The 19,750-nt window shown below is 38.3% G+C and overlaps 1 protein-coding gene across 5 annotated transcripts in view; it reads left to right on the forward strand.

The window, feature by feature from the left end:
* The window catches only part of strbp (spermatid perinuclear RNA binding protein), a 247,529-nt gene that overhangs the window by 197,613 nt on the left and 30,166 nt on the right, over positions 1-19,750 (forward strand). For all 5 annotated transcript variants that reach the window (XM_059993951.1, XM_059993948.1, XM_059993953.1 and 2 more), the window contains 2 exons: positions 7,970-8,178; positions 15,086-15,253. In XM_059993951.1, the coding sequence (XP_059849934.1) occupies positions 7,970-8,178; positions 15,086-15,253 (377 nt within the window). The remainder of the gene's footprint in view (positions 1-7,969; positions 8,179-15,085; positions 15,254-19,750) is intronic.

Here is a 19,750-nt window from a genome sequence, read left to right on the forward strand (position 1 = left end):
CAGTCTAATCATCGTTTGTAAATGCTTTGCTATTTCTTCCTTAGTGACAGGTTCAAGCATTTTCCTGACTACAGATGTTAAGCTAACTGGCCTATAGTTGCCCATCTTTTGCCTACATCCTTTTTTAAAAAGTGGCATGACATTTGCTGTCTTCCAGTCCGCTGGGACCTGCCCAGAGTCTGGAGAGTTTTGATAAATGATTACCAATATGTCTACTATAATTTCCACCAATTCCTTCAGCACCCTGGGATGCAGCCCATCAGGACCAGGGAAAAACATCTTGTAGGCATTCAACAAATTCACTCTCTTGAGATCCATAACCAAGCTGATTTTCCCAAACTACCTGCATGTTAAAATCTCCCATGACAACCATAACAGTGCTCTTTTGATGCACCTTTTCTATTTCATGTTGTATTATAATCTGTAGTTCACATCCCAGCTACTGTTTGGAGGCCTGTATGAAACATCCTTTCCTGGGCATCTCTAGAAATGGCTTGTTAGCCACTAGCTAACATCCACTGGACTCAGTGCTGAAAAAATCCATCTTTCTCTGGCTTTGTACGTCTGGGGTACATATAACCCCAGTCCCCCCCCAAATCTGTAGAATTTGGGATGTCTCACCCACCCCAGCCCCAGTTTGCGTGAATGCCCTGTTGCAGATTGTCGGCAGAAAATAACAGATCATGGACTGCATTCAATTATAAAGAAGTATGGTTGTGAATGTTAACGTAACAAAAGGTTTAGTAAAGAAAAGAAAGAAAAAAAAAACAAAAAGAGCCTGTTATAATTAAACAGTCAAGTGTGCACAGGTTGGAGCTCAAATCTTCCAAAAACCATATTCACCAGTCCTCAGCAGATTCCCACGCTTTGGCTCTATAGTATAGATCTGGTGTTTCTCACCAGATCGAATTCTATGAACAGTTCTCTCTGGCTTCTTCTTTCTTTATCTCTCGCCGAGCAAAGACCAAGACAAACCTTTGTGCCCCTTACTTTGTAGGTTAGTGCCCAGCATGGAGCCAACTAAATTTTCAACCCTTTGCAGCTCTGCAGCTTCTTTCAGTCCTGTGCAGTAGCCCCCCCCCCCATACCAGACATTGATGGGGCCTGTCAGAATGCTCTCCATGGTACATCTATAGAAGTATTTGTTGACATAACAAATCTCTTGAAATTCATAATGAAGTATAGTCACTGTCTTGCCATCTTTATAACTGCATCAATATATTGGAACCAGGTTAGATCCTCAGAGATCTTGACACTGCTCACTCTCTCCACTTCTGATCCCTCTATGAGGATTGATATGTGTTCCTTCATCTTACCCTTCCTGAAGTCCACAATCAGCTCTTTCAACTTACTGAGGTTGAGTGCAAGGTGCATCACTCTACGAGTTGGCATATCTCGCTCCTGTACACACTCTTATCTCCATCTGAGATTCTACCAACTGTGGTTGTATCACCAGCAAATTTGTAGATGGTGTTTGAGCTATGCCTAGCTACGCAGTCATGAGTGTATAGAGAGTAGAGCAGTGGGCTAAGAACACACCCCTAAGGTTAATCAGTGTTAATCATCAGTGAGGAGGAGGTATTGTCACCAATCTGCACAGATTGTAGTCTTCCGGTTAGGAAGTCGAGGATCTAATTGCAGAGGATGGTACAGAGACCCATTTTCTATAACTTGTCAGTCAGGATTGTAGAAACGATGGTGTTAAATGGTGAGTGATAGTCGATGAACAGCATTCTGATCTTTCCTCTGATTGGTTTTCCACCCTCTCCCCCCCCCACCTTCTTTATAGGGCCCCTGCCCTCTCTTTTTTTTAGTCCTGACGAAGGGTCTCGATCCAAAATGTTGACTGCTTCTTTCAACAGATGCTACCCGACCAGTTGAGTTCATCCAGCTTTTTTGTACGTCTTGATTTGACCACAGCATCTGCAGTATACTTAGTCTTTAGCATTCTGATATAGGTGTTTGTATTATCCAGGTGGTCTAAGGCCGTGTGAAGAGCCATTGAGATTACATCTGCCATTGACCTCTTGTGGTGATAGGCAAATTGCAATGGGTCCAGGTCCTTGCTGAGGCAGGAGTTCGGTCTAGTCATGATTAACTTCTCAATGCATTTCATCACTGTCGATGTGAGTGCTACCAGATGATAGTCATTAAGGCAGCTCACATAATTCGTCTTGTATAATTGCTGCCTTTTTGAAGCAAATGGGAACTTCCGGCCATAGCAGTGAGAGGTTGAAAATGTCCTTGAATACTCTCTCCAGTTGGTTGGCACGAGTTTTCAGAGCCTTAGCAGGTACTCCATCAGGACCTTCTGCCTTCCAAGGATTCACCCTCTTTAAAGACAGCTTAACATTGGCCTCTGAAACGGAGATCACAGGGTCACCAGGTGCAGCAGGTGTCTTCACAGCTGTGGTTAAATTCTCCCTTTTAAAGCAGACATGGAAGGCATTGAGTTCATCTGGTAATGAAGCATCGCTGCCATTCATGTTATTGGGTTTCGCTTTGTAGGAAGGTTGAACACCTTGCCAGAGTTGTCATGCATGCCATGTCACCTCCAACCTCATTTGAAATTGTCTCTTTGCCCTTGAAGTAGCCCTCCGCAAGTCATACCTGATTTTCTGGTACAGACCTGGATCACCAGACTTAAATACCGCAGATCTAGCCTTCAGCAAATGACATGCCTCCTTTTGGTTTTTGGTTTGGGAATGTACAGTAAGTCTTTGTAGGCGCACCCTTATCCACACAGGTTTTAATGAAGTTGGTAACAACTGCAGCATACTCATCCAGATTCAAAGATGAATCTCTGAATACAGTTCAGTCCACCGATTTAAAGCAGTCCTGTAAGTGCTCCTGTGCTTCTCTTGTCCTTACCTTCTTGGTCCTCACTACTGGTGCTGAAGTCTTCAGTCTCTGCCTATACTCAGGGAGCAGTACAGCCAGGTGATCAGACTTCCCGAAGTGGTGGACTTCCTCAGAACTTTCTTCCAGTTCCTCTAACCTAATTTGATGACACACATTTCAAAGTGCCCTTATCTTCAACGGTAACCCAAACAGGCTGAAAGCAGAACAGACTGCTTTTACAGAACTACTAAAATGATATACCGACAGCATAGCAGTAAAATTGTGAACCAGGGCGTTACGTGTATATAACTGCCATCAGGGTCCTTTTACCCTTGCAGTTTCTTAACTCAACCCACAAGCATTCAACATTTTCCAATCTTACGTCACATCTTTCTAATGATTTGATGCCATTCTTTACCAGCAGAGCAACACCACCCCCTCTGCCTACCTTCCTATCCCTCCAATAAAATTTGTAACTTTGGACAATCTGTAAAAGTGCCACAAAATCATCCACCTTGTTTCTTATACACCATACATTGAGATATAAGACTTCGAGTACCTGTATTTGCTACTGTTTTTGATTCTACATCCCTAATGCACTGATACCCTCCTGGAGTTGGTGATGGAGATAACAAAAGTGGGGCTTATTAAGTGAGAACTGTTAATTTATCCTGCAATAACATGGACATGCACTTTTGATTTGGTGGGGGGCAGGGGGAAGAAGCAAGTGGAATTTAAGAATTTGTTTTCTTAAAGTAAGAAGGAATTCAGCCAGGCAAATGAGGCTGGTGAGAGATCCTGACAACTGTGGTAGTGAGAAATCAATAATTAAGGAAAAAGGAAGAGTCAGATATTGGCTTTGAGAGAATGTTGGGAACGCAGAAATGTGGGAAACCTGAGGAACAAGATCTGAGACATTTAGGAACTTGGGCTTATACTGCATGCAAATCATGAAAGCTATTACTAAGGAGATTGAATTCATAAGGAAGTAATATAGAGTACTTCTGAGACCACATCTTGAGTTCTAAGTGCAGTGTTTTCTTCTTGTTTAAGGAAGGATGTTAATGCATTGTGCAGTTTTCTTTTAATCAGGAAAGGTTGGATAATTTAGACTAGGGTTCGGAGGAGTCAGAGGATTTTATTGAAACATGAGACCATGAGAACTTGAAAATCTATCTGAAATTCTATCTATCTATCTGTGGCAGAATCCAGACCGAGAAAGTCATTTTAAAAAATAAGGTGTTACTCAAACTTCTTTTTCTGAAATTTATGCATCTGTGGAACTCTCTTCCTCAAATGGTCATGAAAGCAGAATCTGAATATTTTTAAGGAATTGGTACATAAGTATTTGTGAAGCAAGATTCTGAAAGGTCTTAGAATGTGGAACTGAGGTGATAGTCAGATTAGTCATAATCTCCTTAAATGGTGAACAGAATTGAGGAGAAGAGGCATTCTCCCATTATTAATTTTGTATGTTTATAATACTGGCTGTTGAGCTTAATTGAATGTAGGGAACTGTTCAACTGTGGCCAGTAGAAAAGTTTAGATAGCTATGGGAAAATAAGGCAATTGCTAAAATTTGCTATTTGAGAATGGACAGTGAATTTCTAATTTTACAGATCCTTAGAATATTAAAAGCATAATTGTGGGTGAAAATTACAACAAAATCACAAAAGGAACACATTTTTATGCACAAAGATACCAATTGCAAAAAAAGTGAAGGAATTAATTTGCTGCATATTGGGTCCATAGAAAATATGAAAATAAATAAATGAAAACATATAATGCAATACATCCTTCCTGAAATAAGGAGACTAATACTGAGCACCATATCCAGCTGTGGTCTCACCAGTACCCTTCATAAACCACTTTAGCTCTATTCTTAGACTAGGACAGTGAAAGTGTAAATGTATTATGAGAATATTTCTAATAATTAGTCAGTAGCAAGGTGTCATGAATCTTGTATTTTTAAAATAATTGTTGTAAGAATCTGGGGGGAACATTAAAACATCTGAATTATGAGGAATAGATATTAAAGGCAAATGGGGGAAATCACGAAAGAGAGGTTATTATTGGCTCTGGCATTGAGGTGACACCATCAAAGACATAAGGAATAGCTAGCCTTCTTGGTTTGATTTATGTTAACAAGTTTGCATATTGTGTGGAAACACTATCAATTTTATTTTTGAGTCATTGTGAAATACTGGTATTTTTGAATTGTCACTATAATTGGTGTAATGAAGACAATTTAAGGTGAATGCTTATGCACATTCACACATTTGTGAATTTTTCATCATGAAGCATTGCTGCTGGCGTTTTAAATCTTTACTTTTTATTTTGTGCCCCATCTACATTCATTACATTCCAAAATGTACATCCTTTTAATACAATCAAAGGAGGTTCAAGTTTGGAACAAAATTATATTTTATTTATATATAAGAGATGTGAGAGAGAGAGAGAGAGAGAGAGAGAGAGAGAGAGGGAGAGAGAAAGAGAAAGAAAATACAGAATCACAGTGGATTTAATTTGCCTTTTTTGACACTGATCAACTGAAAAGGCCTTTTGAAAACAGATCTCTATAAAGTGATTTAAGTACAAATATGAAACACAAGATCACCCCCTTCAAGTGGGTATTTGGTAGATGCACCTTCAGCAATTTTATGGCCTTGAGTCTGTGTGGATAGGTCTCTATCAGCTTTGCACATCTGGACTCTGCAATTTTTCCTCATTCTTCTTTAAAGAACTGCTCAAGCTCTGTCATATTATGTAGAGATCGTGAGTGAACAGGCCTTTTCAAGTCCAGCCACAAATTCTCATCTGGATTGAGGTTTAGACTCTGCCCTGGCCACTTTGTTGTTTTCAAGCCATTCCTGTGTAGCTTTGGCTTTATGCTGAGAGTCATTGTCTTGCTTTAAAACAAATCTTCTCCCAAGTAATAGTTCTTTTGCAGACTGCATCAGGTTTTCCACCAGGATTTCCCTATATTTTGCGGTATTCATTTTACCCTTTACCTTCATAAACCTTCCAGGGCCTGCTACAGTGAAACATCCCCACAGCACGATGCAGCCACCACCATGCTTCACGGTAAGCATGGTGTGTTTTTGATGATGTGTGGTGTTTGGTTTACGCCAAACATAGTGTTCAGTCTGATGGCCATAAAGCTCAATTTTGGTTTCCTCAGACCATAGAACCTTCTTCCAACTGACTTCAAAGTCTCCCACTTGCCTTCTGGCAAACTCTAGCCGAGATTTCATGTGAACTATTTTTTAACAGTGGCTTTCTGCTTGCCACTCTCCCATAAAGGTGCAACTGGTGAAGCAGCCAGGCAACAGTAATTATCCATTTCCTGACTTGTGCTTTTCAATAACCTTTTCACAGAGTTGCTTGGAGTGTTCTTTTGTCGTCATTGTGTAGTTTTTGCCAGGATACTGACTCACCAGCAGTTGGAACTCCAGATACAGGTGTATTTTTACTACAATCAATTGAAACACCTTCACTGCACACAGGCCTCCAAAAAATAGGTCTCCTTTTAACTAATTATCTGACTTCTAAAACCAATTGGCTGTACCAGTAATAATTTGGTATGTCATATGAAAGGGGGTGAAAACATATGCAATAAAGTATTTTTCATTTTATATTTGTTATTAGTTTAGATAACTTTGTAGAGATCTGTTTTCACTTTGAACTGAGAGACTTTTTCTGTTGCTCAGTGTCAGAAAGCCAATTTAATGTTGTAAAACAATAAAACACTTCCGGGGGGTGTTGCGAATATTTTTTATACACATTGTAAATTGGGATCCAGAATTGGATCAGATAGCATTGGTCATTGCACAAGGATAATTGAGCTGACTGAGGTAGGGATTGAGCAAGATTTTGTAGGCATGGAATGAATAGAAAATTATGAAGATTAAGGTAGAAGGAGAACACAATAGAGTGCTGGGGCCTGGAATACCATCTTTGAATCTGGATGTTCAGGTATTTGGGAATAGCTGTGGACTTATTGGGTGAGGTACAGACAGTTAAAATTAGGCTGCTGTTATTTGTTCTGTAGTTTTAAGTTCAGCTTCTTATTTATTGTGCATCATAAAGTTTTCTTTGGATAGGCAATCAGGAGTTGTCAATCAGGTAAAGTCAGAAGGTAGTATAGAGTTTGCACTGTGAGTAGGAGGTTTCTATTATGCTGATCTTGAAATGGACAGTATTTACATTTATCCTTGATTTCAAGTCAAATAAACACCAGGGCCATTTGGCAACATCTGAAGATGCTGGGGAAAATGGAGATTTTGCAAGATACAGTAAATTTAGTAGAATTTATGGGTGTAGCAATAACTTGATGGAAGAGATTTTGAATTGGTTGTACAGGAATCTCAGGAGAATCTTCCATATGAAGTACGACAGTAATAGTGGAACAAATAGCAGAGTGTAGAGATGTTTTCAATTGTCATCTTTATTCTTGACCACCACATGTTTATCTGACGTGAAATCATGGATCAATGTAAATACTGTCCAATTCAAGTTAAGTATGATGGAAATGTTTGATTTACACCACAAGCTTTACTTTTAGCTTATGACTTTGCCTGCCTGATTGCCTATCCCAAGAAAACTTTATGTACCATGTGCCATGTACAATATTTCAAAGTACAGACACAATGTGAAGTGTGAAGGATACTGTAAATGATGTATACCACTAGAGCAAAGTTTATCAAATTTAGAAATTTAATTAGAATGCTTCAGTGAAATCATTTCAATGAAAATTAGATTTATTTGACATTAAAAGGAAGTGTCTTGCAAACAACATTGTAAATTTCCTTATATAGAGACCAATTTAAAATTGTTTTTAATGTCTGGAGTGTGCTATGGGCAACAACTTTAATCTGACTGAAATTTCTCGGCTAAGTGTTTGACATGGGAATATTAAGTGGATGTGCAGAAGTATCTGCAAGGTTTCTGAAGCTGTAAGTTCTACACAGAATACAATGGTTAAATGTTAACAGTTTTGTCTTTTAAATTAAACACTTATTAAATTTATCTGTAAAAAGAAATGTAATTCTTTCTGAGTGAAGCTTTTTTTGAAAGAAAGAAAAGTTGAAAGAGTTTTGAATTTTTATTTTTATACTGATTCTTCTAGTAATGGAAAGCAAAGCAATAGATGTTAACCAACCTATGAATGCTCTGATGAGATTGAATCAGATTAAACCTGGACTGCAGTACAAGCTTCTCTCACAGTCTGGTCCAGTGCATGCGCCTGTTTTCACTATGTCAGTAGATGTTGATGGCAAAACCTATGAGGCTTCAGGACCATCTAAAAAAACTGCCAAGCTTAATGTTGCAGTTAAGGTAAGAGCCATGTTAATGTGTCATGATGTTTTCTGTCTTTAAAACAACTTTTGGGGAAAGTTAATTATGGTTAGCACATCTGCTTGGAATATATAGTCTCAAGGGTGCATCCAAAATAGAATTGAATGGACTTAACTTGTTTGTGAATGAGTATCTATATTTTCATAAAATCAACACACAAAATGAAGCATATGGTCAATTAGCTTTATTTGTCACATTTATAGTACATCAAAACATACAGTAAGATGCATCATTTGTGTAATTTCTTTTGTGATATGCTCAGGCCAACCCACAAGTGTCACCACACCTCTGGCATGCTGATAGTTCACTCACCCTATCATGTATATCTTTGGAATGTGGGAGGGAACTGGAGCACCCAGTGAAACAAACACAGTCACAAGATGAAGTCTCCTTATAGATAATTGGGGGAGGGGGGAGGAGGGGGGTTCCTGTGGAATTGAACCATGATCAGCGATCACTGGTGCTGTGAATCGATGTGCTAATTCTATGCTATTGTGCCGCCAGCACAAATTGTGATTTATGCTGTATAAATGGTCTGTCTTCACTCTCATTCCATGCTTAGACTGCAATTTCTCTTTGTTGTAAACCAGCTAAAAAGAAGCTGCTAGAGAAGTACTGCTTCATTAGTACTGCCTCAAATAACCATTTTTAATAACACAGACTGGCTTCACTTAACTCCTCCCCTCCCCTCCCCTTCCCCTCCCCTACCTTCTTATTCGGTTTCTTCTTCCTTCTCGGTCTAGATGAAGGGTATCGGCCCGAAACATGAACTGTTTATTATTCAACGTACATACTGCCTGGCCTTCTGTTCCTCCAGCACTTTGTGTGTTAATGACCATCGTGCTTATTTATTTTCTTGACTAGTGAGCTAATTTTGGAGTTGCTGCAAGTCATGACTAAGAACTCATGCATGCTTTTATTTTAGAGTTACAATAATCCAACCGTTGCTGGTTTATTTCACCAGTTCTTGCTTTTAAACAGGGTTTGTTAGTCCTATAGGCAAAGGTTTTGGTCAAGATGCAAATTACTTGAAGGGTTCTTTTTTCTAGGTTATTTTCTTCCTTTGTTATGGAAAGAATGAAGAATGTTGAGGTAACTTAATTCTGAAGAATGAAGCTAGAATAGCTCTTGATAAAACCCACTGAACTATACTGTAGATTATGATAGATTGCGCTGTCACAATTTACATTTTACAATAAACAGTGCAGTAAACCGTGCATATATAATTATAATTTATTCTAATTGGATTAAAAGGATTTGTGGTGTTCTCTTGTTTCTTTTGAAAATTGTTCAAGATATATTGTATAGTCTATTTGCTCTCTCAAGTTTTATTTGTGGCTGCAACTTCTGATGATCTGCACATTTCCATAAATCCTGGTATAAAAGAAGAACAGTTTGATGATTAGACTTTTAAAATGTTTCTATATTGTCAATGGGGCAATGCTGGCCTTTTACCAAACTCCCCATTGGGCCATAGCTGTAAGGGTCCCATTGTTTACAAATCCTCATTTTGCAACACTAGCATAATTCACATTGTTTATAAGTGTCAGATTTATTTTTTTTAAAGTTAAATATCAAAATTGTTCAGAATTTCTCCAAACCATAAAGATTCAACAATTCAATGCACTATTGAACATTTTAAATAAGTAACCTTTAAAGTCTTCGAAAAGATTTTTGCAATTCTTAGCAAATACAGAGTGGCCCAGGTTTCTTTCAAATTTTATCCCTAGAATCTTATAATACTTCAAAAATTAAAAATTTACAAGTTGAATAAGCAGCCTCTTCCCATGTCAGGAACTTTCTTGAAATAAACCCATGAACATTTGTGAATCCTAAAGACAAGGTCTGTTTTAATGCCTCTAGGAATAGCCAATAAGCTTTCTGTTAGCCTTTTTCATGTTAACAAATAATTAATCAAAATCAACCCATTTCAAAATTTGTCAATATTCTTTTGCTTTTGAGATTTCATTTAAAGAATGAGACTCACTTTTCACAAAAGTACTGGATACAGGTGCATTAACTAACAGTAGATTTATTAATTAGTTCAATCTAATACAAAGAAACAATCCTGAATATTGTGTCTTGTTCAGGTTCTTTCTCTTCTGGTCATGTTTTCTCTCTCTTTTATATGTCTTCCTTTGTTGTTGCATGCTGTCTACAAATTTCCTGAGCTATCTTCCTTATGCTTGAGAACTACACTTAACTTTATTCATCATGTGCTCTGTTTTTTTGGTACATAGATTGAAGTCTTCTTATTCACCCTTTGTTTGCTTTTGTGCAGATTGGGTTATTCCTGAAATGACACCCTTCTTACTTATTATCTAGAATTCTGTATAAATACCGTGACCTTCAGTGCCTTGGATCTTAGTGTTTCCATCTCCTCCTTTAGTTTTTATGTTTTTTAATTGCTGTCCTGATCCTAACTAACTTGTTTCAAGTGGTGTATTTTGTTAACAACTTCCTGGTAAATTGCTTTGTGCCAGATGAACTGTCTGCTTCCAACAAAAAATCATAATATAAATCCATGTCCTGACCTTCACAGTCTGCAAATTATTAAAAGTAATTATGTTTCATTATCTTTCACAACATAAGTACTTGGAGCTATGATGCTGTGGCCAGTACAGAGATTTGGATGGCTCAGGGGCAGGAATGGTTGCTTCGAGTGCCAGGCTTTAGATGTTTCAGAAAGGACAGGGAGGGAGGCAAAAGAGGTGGGGGTGTGGCACTGTTGATCAGAGGTAGTGTCACGGCTGCAGAAAAGGAGGAAGACATGAAGGGATTGTCTACAGAGTCTCTGTGGGTGGAAGTTAGGAACAGAAAGGGGTCAATACCTCTACTGGGTGTTTGTATAGACCACCCAATAGTAACAGGGACATCGAGGAGCAGATAGGGAGACAGATTCTGGAAAGGTGTAATAATAGCAGGGTTGTCGTGGTGGGAGATTTTAATTTCCCAAATATCGATTGGCATGTCCCTAGAGCAAGGGGTTTAGATGGGGTGGAGTTTGTTAGGTGTTCAAGAATGTAGATAAGCCTACAAGAGGAGAGGCTGTACTTGATCTGGTATTGAGAAATGAACCTGGTCAGGTGTCAGATCTCTCAGTGGGAGATCATTCTGGAGATAGTGATCACAATTCTATCTCCTTTACCATGGCACTGGAGAGGGATAGGAATATACAAGTTAGAAAAGCATTTGATTGGAGTAGGGGGAAATATGAGGCTATCAGGCAGAAACTTGGAAGCATAAATTGGGAAAAGATGTTCTCAGGGAAATGTATGGAAGAAATGTGGCAAACGTTCAGGGGATATTTGTGTAGGGTTCTGAGTAGGTACCTTCCAATGAGACATGGAAAGGATGGTAGGGTACAAGATCCATGGTGTACAAAGGCTGTTGTAAATCTAGTCAAGAAGAAAAGAAGAGCTTATAAAAGGTTCAAAAGCTAGCTAGTGATAGAGATCTAGAAGATTATAAGGCTAGCAGGAAGGAGCTTAACAAAGAAATTAGGAGAGCCAGAAGGGGCCATGAGAAGGCCTTGGCAGACAGGATTAAGGAAAATCCCAAGGCAGTCTACAAGTATATGAAGAGCAAGAGGATAAGATATAACAGAATAGGACCGATCAAGTGTGACAATGGAAAGGTGTGTATGGAATCAGAGGAAATAGTGCAGGTACTTTATGAATACTTTGCTTCAGTATTCACTAAGTAAAAGGATCTTGGTGATTGTAGTGATGACTTACAGCAGACTGAAAAGCTTGAGAATGTAGATTTTAAGAAAGATGATGTGCTGGAGCTTTTGAAAAGCATCAAGTTGGATAAGTCATCAGGACTGGATGAGATGTACCCCAGGCTACTGTGTGAAACAAGGGAGGAGATTGCTGAGCCTCTGGCAATGACCTTTGCATCATCAATGGAGACGGGAGAGGATCCAGAGGATTAGAGGGTTGTGGATGTTGTTCCATTATTCAAGAAAGGGAGTAGAGATAGCCCAGGAAATTATAGACCAGTGAGTCTTACTTCAGTGGTTGGTAAGTTGATGGAGAAGATCCTGAGAGACAGGATTTATGAACATTTGGAGAGGCATAATATGATTAGGAATAGTCAGCTTGGCTTTGTGAAAGGCAGTCGTGCCTTAAGAGCCTGATTGAATTTTTTGAGGATGTGACTAAACACATTAATGAAGGTAGATGTAGTGTGTATGGATTTCAGCAAGGTATTTGATAAGGTACCCCATGCAAGGCTTATTGAGAAAGTAAGGAGGCATGGGATCCAAGGGGCATTGCTTTGTGGCAAGAACTGGCTTGCCCACAGAAGGCAAAGAGTGGTTGGAGATGGGTCATATTCTGCATGGAGATTGGTCACCATTGGTGTGCCGCAGGGATCTGTTCTGAGACCCCTGCTCTTTGTGATTTTTATAAATCACCTGGATGAAGAAGTGGAGGGCTGGGTTAGTAAATTTGCTGGTGACCCAAAGATTGGAGGTTTTGTGGATAGTGTGGAGGGCTGTCAGAGGTTACAGTAGGACATTGATAGGATGCAAAACTGGGCTGAGAAGTGGCAGATGTAGTTCAACCCAGATAAGTGTGAGGTGGTTCATTTTGGTAGGTCAACTATGATGGCAGAATATAGTATTAATGGTAAGACTCTTGGCAGTGTGGAGGATCAGAGGGATCTTGGGGTCTGAGTTCATAGGACACTCAAAGCTGCTGTGCAGGTTGACTCTGTGGTTAAGAAAGCATATGGTGCATTGGCCTTCATCAATCGTGGGATTGAGTTTAGGAACCTAGAGGTAATGTTGCAGCTATATAGGGCCCTGGTCAGATCCCACTTGGAATACAATGCTCAATTCTGGTTGCCTCATTACAGGAAGGATGTGGGAACCATAGAAAGGGTGCAGAGGTTATAAGGACGTTGCCTGGATTGGGGAGCATGCCTTATGAGAGTAGGTTGAGTGAACATGGCCTTTTTTCCTTGGAGTGACAAAGGATGAGAGGTGACCTGATAGAGGTTTATAAGATGATGAGAGGCATTGATTGTGTGGATAGTCAGAGGCTTTTTCCCAGGGCTGGAATGACTAGCACAAGAGGGCACAGTTTTAAGGTGCTTGGAAGTAGGTATAAAGGAAATGTCAGGTGTAAGCTTTTTATGTAGAGAGTGGTGAGTGTGTGGAATGGGCTGCTGGTGACGGTGGTGGAGGCAGATACTTAGCTGCCAACCGTACTTTGCTTCATAATCATCAACCTCCCCAACTCCTTCCCCCCACAAAAATGCAACGGGAACATCAGCACCCAAACCCCCCTCCCCTGCACAAAAAACTACTAACAAAATGCAGCAAGGACATCAAGAACAAAGATTTTAACAATCTTTGAAACACTTTTATAACAGCAATTATATTAAACCATTAAAGGACATCACTATTTATGTGAGCAACTTCATGCATGAATCAAATATATTATTGCTTTCCATTTATTAATGTACAATTTTAGATCAAAAGTGGAATTTATCCATTTACCTGTTTTGTTCATCCTTAATAAAGGCACTGTGGATTCTGGTTAATTGGGGCACATCGGGACCAAGACATCTTGGCCCAATTAAGCAGATGGCCTAATTAGCCATAGTTACATGAAAATATTTAAAGAGGTATAAAAAAGACAAACTACTGTTTAGCTGCATAGCAAATTATGTATTTAAATGAAATACAGAACAAATTTTAACTTTACCAATTCTACTATAGTGCTATAAAGCTGTGTATAAGTTCCTAATAGTTATCAACAGAGAAATTCATCCAGTGTGTACTGTTATGTTCTTTTGATTGGCTGTAAAAGAACAAAATTAGTGTAGATACCTAGTGCAGATAATGCTGTCAGTGATTGCATCCTCCAAATCTTCATATTCATTGTAACATTCGATGATTGTTGTTACCTTCAAATTTTTGTAGTACCTAACTTGTTGAAGTGGTGAAATTGTTTCATTTTCACTCCTGGCATCTCTGAACCTGACTGCTTGAAACTGCAGTGAGCAAAACAGTTCTGAATTGCCTTACTGCTTATTTCTCGTCAACTATGAGTGATAAATATCACTGCTTTTGAACACAAACATATGCTACTGACTATACTTAAAAACTTTGCTTTAAGCACATGTTGTGTCTAATGACCACAGCAAGTGCATGTGACTGATGCTAGTTAGAAACTGTACAGCAACATTCTCCTGTTCCATTTAAGCAGCATAGTTTTCCAAATCATTTAAGGGAGTCCCGGTTATTTTCTTGATTAGTTTTTGTTCTTTAGGTATTGTCCCAAATAAGCAGCTGCCCTAATTAACTGATGGCCCAATTAATTGGAATCCTCTGTAGTAAATTCTCTTTACCATTTCAGCAAGAATATACTTACAATGTGATTGTTTTTGGAAGTATTTTGTTCATGAATTGTGTTTCAATTGCAGCAATTGAAATGATTACAAAAGTTCTTCTGCTGAATGTTGAGAGCAGCAAGGTTCTCAGTTTCAGCCATTACTTTCCAGGAATAGACGTATTGAGTATATTAGCACTTTGTTATATGATTGTGAGCTGTTTTATTGATTTTGCATAGGAATTATTTGAGTTTTAATGATTAAGTGAATGATCCAAAATCTACCTTTAATAGAACTTTACACTATAGTGGATTAATTATTGTGGTATTAAAGTAGTAATGTAGAGTTTTTGGAATGTTGCATTATCTTGTACCCAAAGTGACCATGATAATTGCTTAACCCCACTGGTTCATTCATATCTTAGCTGACCAGCAGTGACTCCAGTGCCACTATGTAGGTAGTATATGATGGTCTACTAATTTTTGTCTTGGACTTGAAGATTTTTTTTTAACTTATTGAAGTCACATTATGGCTGTCTTAGGTGTTACAGTCCATGGGCTGTCCAACTGGTATGGATTTGAAGATGGGTTTGGAATCTCAGGAAATGGAGGAAAAGTCCTCTGGCGATGATAAAAATGAAACTGTTTCTACAAACTCCAGTAATGACGCAGTTGGCTGTGTTCCTGCTACCAGCACCAATACTCTCGAGGTACCTGTCTTTAGATATTCAAATATTAATAGATTTATGAAGTCACTTTATCATTCTGCTTTTGTAACATTTGTGTATCTAAATACCTGGTATAGCTTCTTTAAAATGTTGCATGATTAAAAGTATTAAAATAAATTCAGCATTCATTATTTTTATTTGAACCAGTTGAAGTTCCTTCCTGTTTTCTTAACACCTGGGTTTTTCTTGAAGATAGTTTGTTCTTGCACAATTACACAAGGGAGTAACCGGAAGAAAAACTGATGTTTGATAGGTGTATGATTTACGAATCATGACTGTAGCTATTTCCTGGAAGGCTGTGAAGCATAACAAATAAATCACCTTTGAACACTGGGCCGATCACCTCTCATATTCAGTTGGTGTTTCAAATTGAATTAGTGGAAGAAAAATAAGATTAAAATGAGCAATTATACCTAACCTATTCTAATTGACTAGACAATCTGTCTGATTCCCTGAAATGACACAATTGCTACCTGCTGCAGTAAATTTTAGCCCAGTAATGACAAATTAGAATCATCACGACAGAATGTGGTTACTATAGATTTGCATAGAAAATCCCACGGTATTTTTATCAAATCACAGTAAGATAAGGTTAATTGAGGAGGAAACTGAAATAAGTACCTTTATTATCACATAACCATAAATTATGATTACCTCCAGGAAGTTTAAGATTGGTAAAGCATTCATATGTGTTATGATCCTGGGTCATTACACAGGCAGTCAGCTTATCACGACTAGTTAGTAAGAATCTTCAGGGAGTTTTTTTAATATTTATATTAACAATGCCTTTTCAAAAAGCCAGTCTGAGTTACTTATACACTACTAGTCCTATTGTGTATTTAATTTTACAGTAATATTTGAGTAATATTGTATATAAATGATTTAATTAAGGATTCTTTATATGTAAAATTACATGAATGGTAGATGTCAGTACATCACCAGGTCATAAGTGCACGCCTCATTGAAGTAGAAATAAAGTCAACACGTTGATCCTCAGGCTTCATTTAGCTTATGAAGTTATAAAACAAAACAATTCCCATAGCAACAAAGATGTTCAGTTGATTTTTTTCCCTTTTTCTCTGCTGAGTCCAATACATTTATCCCACTTTATTTGCTATGTGTTGTTTGAAAACTGGAAAACCTACATTCAGTTCCTAGTCGTTAGGTAAAAAGACACAATGTGAACACTGCAGTAAATCCCTGATCAATTTGTTCAGGTGTAAATTGAATTATAAGAAATTAAGTTACTCATGGCTCTAATACTTTATTGGTTGTTATTGTAATGTAGGGGAAAGGCTGTGTCCTGATCCATTTGGCCTTTGTTCCCTATTTGTAAGAATCTTTGATGTAAAATGGGACCTTAAACATAAAAAATATTTCCAACCAAATTTTAACTGGAGAAAACAAGTGTGCTTTAAATTGCAAAGAGGAGTTAGGGTGGAGAGAATGGGGAATATCTGCAGAAAGGATTACTTTGAAAGCTGACAGTAAAGACTAAAACAGAATTCTTAAAAAATTACAGAAAGGAGAATTTATAGAAAGAAATTATAGAAAGCTGCTGTTATTGGAGAAAAAAAAACAAGGTGATTGTCTAAATTGTTAGATTCATCATTAAGTTCCAAGGGCTGCTGTGTACCCATGTGCAAAATGAATTGTTGCTTCTTAATCTTAATTGGACATCAGTGGAGCAATATAGGAAGCAGAAGATGGTGTAATGAGAGAGTAGGGGAGCAATACTGTGCTGCTTCACTGAGGTAGAGACTAGATCAATGAGGCATTTAAAGAGGAAGTGGGTCGATTTTTGAAAGACCAGAAATATTAGATAAGAGTTTTTTCGGGGTAGAAATGTAGAATACTAGAGTGCATAACTTTAAAGTGAGAGCAGAAAGTTTAAAGGAAATGTGCAGAACAAGTTTTTTTTTTACAAAGAATGTGGCAGATACCTAGAATGGGCTGCCAGAGGTAGTGGTGGAAATGGATACAATAGTGGTGTTCAAGTGGCATTTAGACAGACAGGGAAAGGGGCCAGGTGAATCACATGCAGGCAGATGGGGTTAGTTTAATTTGGTATCATGCCTAGCACAGACATTGTGGACCGAAGGGCCTGTAGTGTTGTGTGTTCAAAGATGGATGTTGGAGTGAGGAGGAGAATATGTTTTAGAATGGTTTTTTGCTTCCTGTTTTGATTATCTTTCTGTTGATCCGCTGAAAGCTTCTGTCATTTTCTGTTTTAGATTTCTGTCATCTGCAATTTATTGCTCTAATTAAAATTTCACAAATTGGACCAATAGTCATCTCTGTAATTACATAGCTCATTTGTGATTGTAAATGAAGATAAAAGTGTTGGAGCATGCCTACGTAGAATAATTCAGAAAATTTTGAACTCCTTATTTAAGGAAGGAAGGGACAGTATACTTGGAGCAAGTTCAGGGAAGGCTTACTATTCTGGGATGAAGGAATGGTTAGTTGAGGAATAACTGGGCAGCTTGGACCAAATTATAAGAAAGAGAGGATATTCTGATTACGTTTCAAAAGGGGCTTCAAGGAGTAGAAGCTGATATTCACTTACGGGAGATCTAGAACTGGGTAGGATAATTTCAGAATAAAAGGAAAGGCATTCATTAAGGGGATCAGAAAGAATTTCTTCTGTAAGAGAACCTTTGGAGTTTTTTACGTATAGTCAAGTCTGAACTGGACAGATCATGAACTAAAATGGAGTTGAAGGTTAGAGTGAGACTTGGCAAGAAAGATGAGTAAAGGCTGAGATTAAATCAGCTATGATGTTTTTGCCTGTTTGAATAGGTTTCATGGTGGATGGTTTGTGTGCCTCTGGTAACTAACTATTCATGCAGGTGAATATTTTTGGAAATCCAGGAATTGAGTGGGTGTAATAGTCACTCTTTGCAAGGGAGAAGACAAAATTAGGTTTAATGCTTGCCTTCTGTTCTGTGATGCTGTAATATTAGTCACTTGCTAAACACTTCCCATGGTCTTCACACCAACACTTATATCACTTTGTGACTTAAGCATTGTGGTTTGGAACGTCTAATTGTAGTGCTTATCCTGTTGATGGACGTAACCTGCGATTATTAATGGAAGCACATGTAACAGCCACATATTTATTTCAAAGGTTAACAACTTCTCCAGCAATGCAGATTGTTGTTCTTAAGCTAGGACTTGTGAAATTTTCTATATAGTCCATAATTAATGTTAAATTAATCCAATATAATATTTGGCTATACACATTCAGATTTGTATTAATCTGAGTTAAAAGAAAATTGCTGTATCCACCCACAGGTAAATTATTTTTCCAGGTGGAATTTTTAGTAGATGCTATATCGTGGGAAAGCACCGTGAGGGTTAAACGAGAGCACTGACCTTGCTGGGATTTCCATCCCAGCTGAAAACAAGTAGCGATCCAAAGAAAGAAGGGACATAAATCCAAAAAAGAAGAAGAGACTCTTTAATGTCATTTCCAGTACACAAGTGTAAAGGAGAATGAAATAATTATTACTTCAGGTCCAATGCAGCACACACTGAAACACAGTGAGATAAAAAACACAATAAATATAAATACACAGACAGTTTATATACATTGATATTATGTCAATAAAGTGATGCTAGGGATAAGATTGTCTGTACATAAGGTGACTGACAAGAAATGTAGTGGTGATTGGGGGATAGTGGACAGAGGTGTTACTATTCGGGGAAAGTAACAGTTTTTGAGGCTGGTTGTTCTTGCATAGATGCTGTGTAGCCTTCTCCCTGATGGGAGAGGGGCAAACAGTCCATGAGCAGGGTGGGTGGGCTCCTTCATGATGTTACTGGCCCTTATCTGGCACCTTTCTGTATATCTGTCCTTGATGGTGGGTAGGCTGGTGCCAGTGATGAGTTGGGTAGTTTTGACTACCCATTTTAAAGCCATCGCTGCAGTGTAGTTTCTGAAGCATGTAATGATGCAGCATATTCGGATGCTATACTCTACGCATTTGTAGAATTACGTGAATGTAGATGTTCATAGATATAGATGTGCTTTCTTCAGCCTCCTCAGAAAGTAGAAGCATTGGTGAGCTTTCCTGACTGTGTACATGCTTGACAGAGCAGAAGCTGTTTTAACTTCTGTCACGGATGCAGATTACCAATTAAGCCGGGGAAAATCTCAAGGATGTGCTCAAAACTTTTTAGAATTGTAGTACCTCCACTGACACAGGAAAAGTGTGGCCCTTGATTGCTCAAAGTACAGAACAAGCATTTGGGATGTTACTGTGAACCTTCAGTCCAGATATCAGGAGTACCCGGCAAGCCTGCGTATGCAGCAGAAGGAGCATGTCACCTTGCATATCATCTTCTGTTGTGCCTAATTGAATTGACTTTATTTCTTACATCCTTCACATACATGAGGAGTAAAATTATTTACGTTATGACTCCGTCTAAATGTGCAATTTATATTAATTTGTAATAAACAGTATGTACAACAGA

The sequence above is a fragment of the Hypanus sabinus genome, chromosome 18, assembly GCF_030144855.1.
Source record: "Hypanus sabinus isolate sHypSab1 chromosome 18, sHypSab1.hap1, whole genome shotgun sequence".
Lineage (NCBI taxonomy): Eukaryota > Metazoa > Chordata > Chondrichthyes > Myliobatiformes > Dasyatidae > Hypanus > Hypanus sabinus.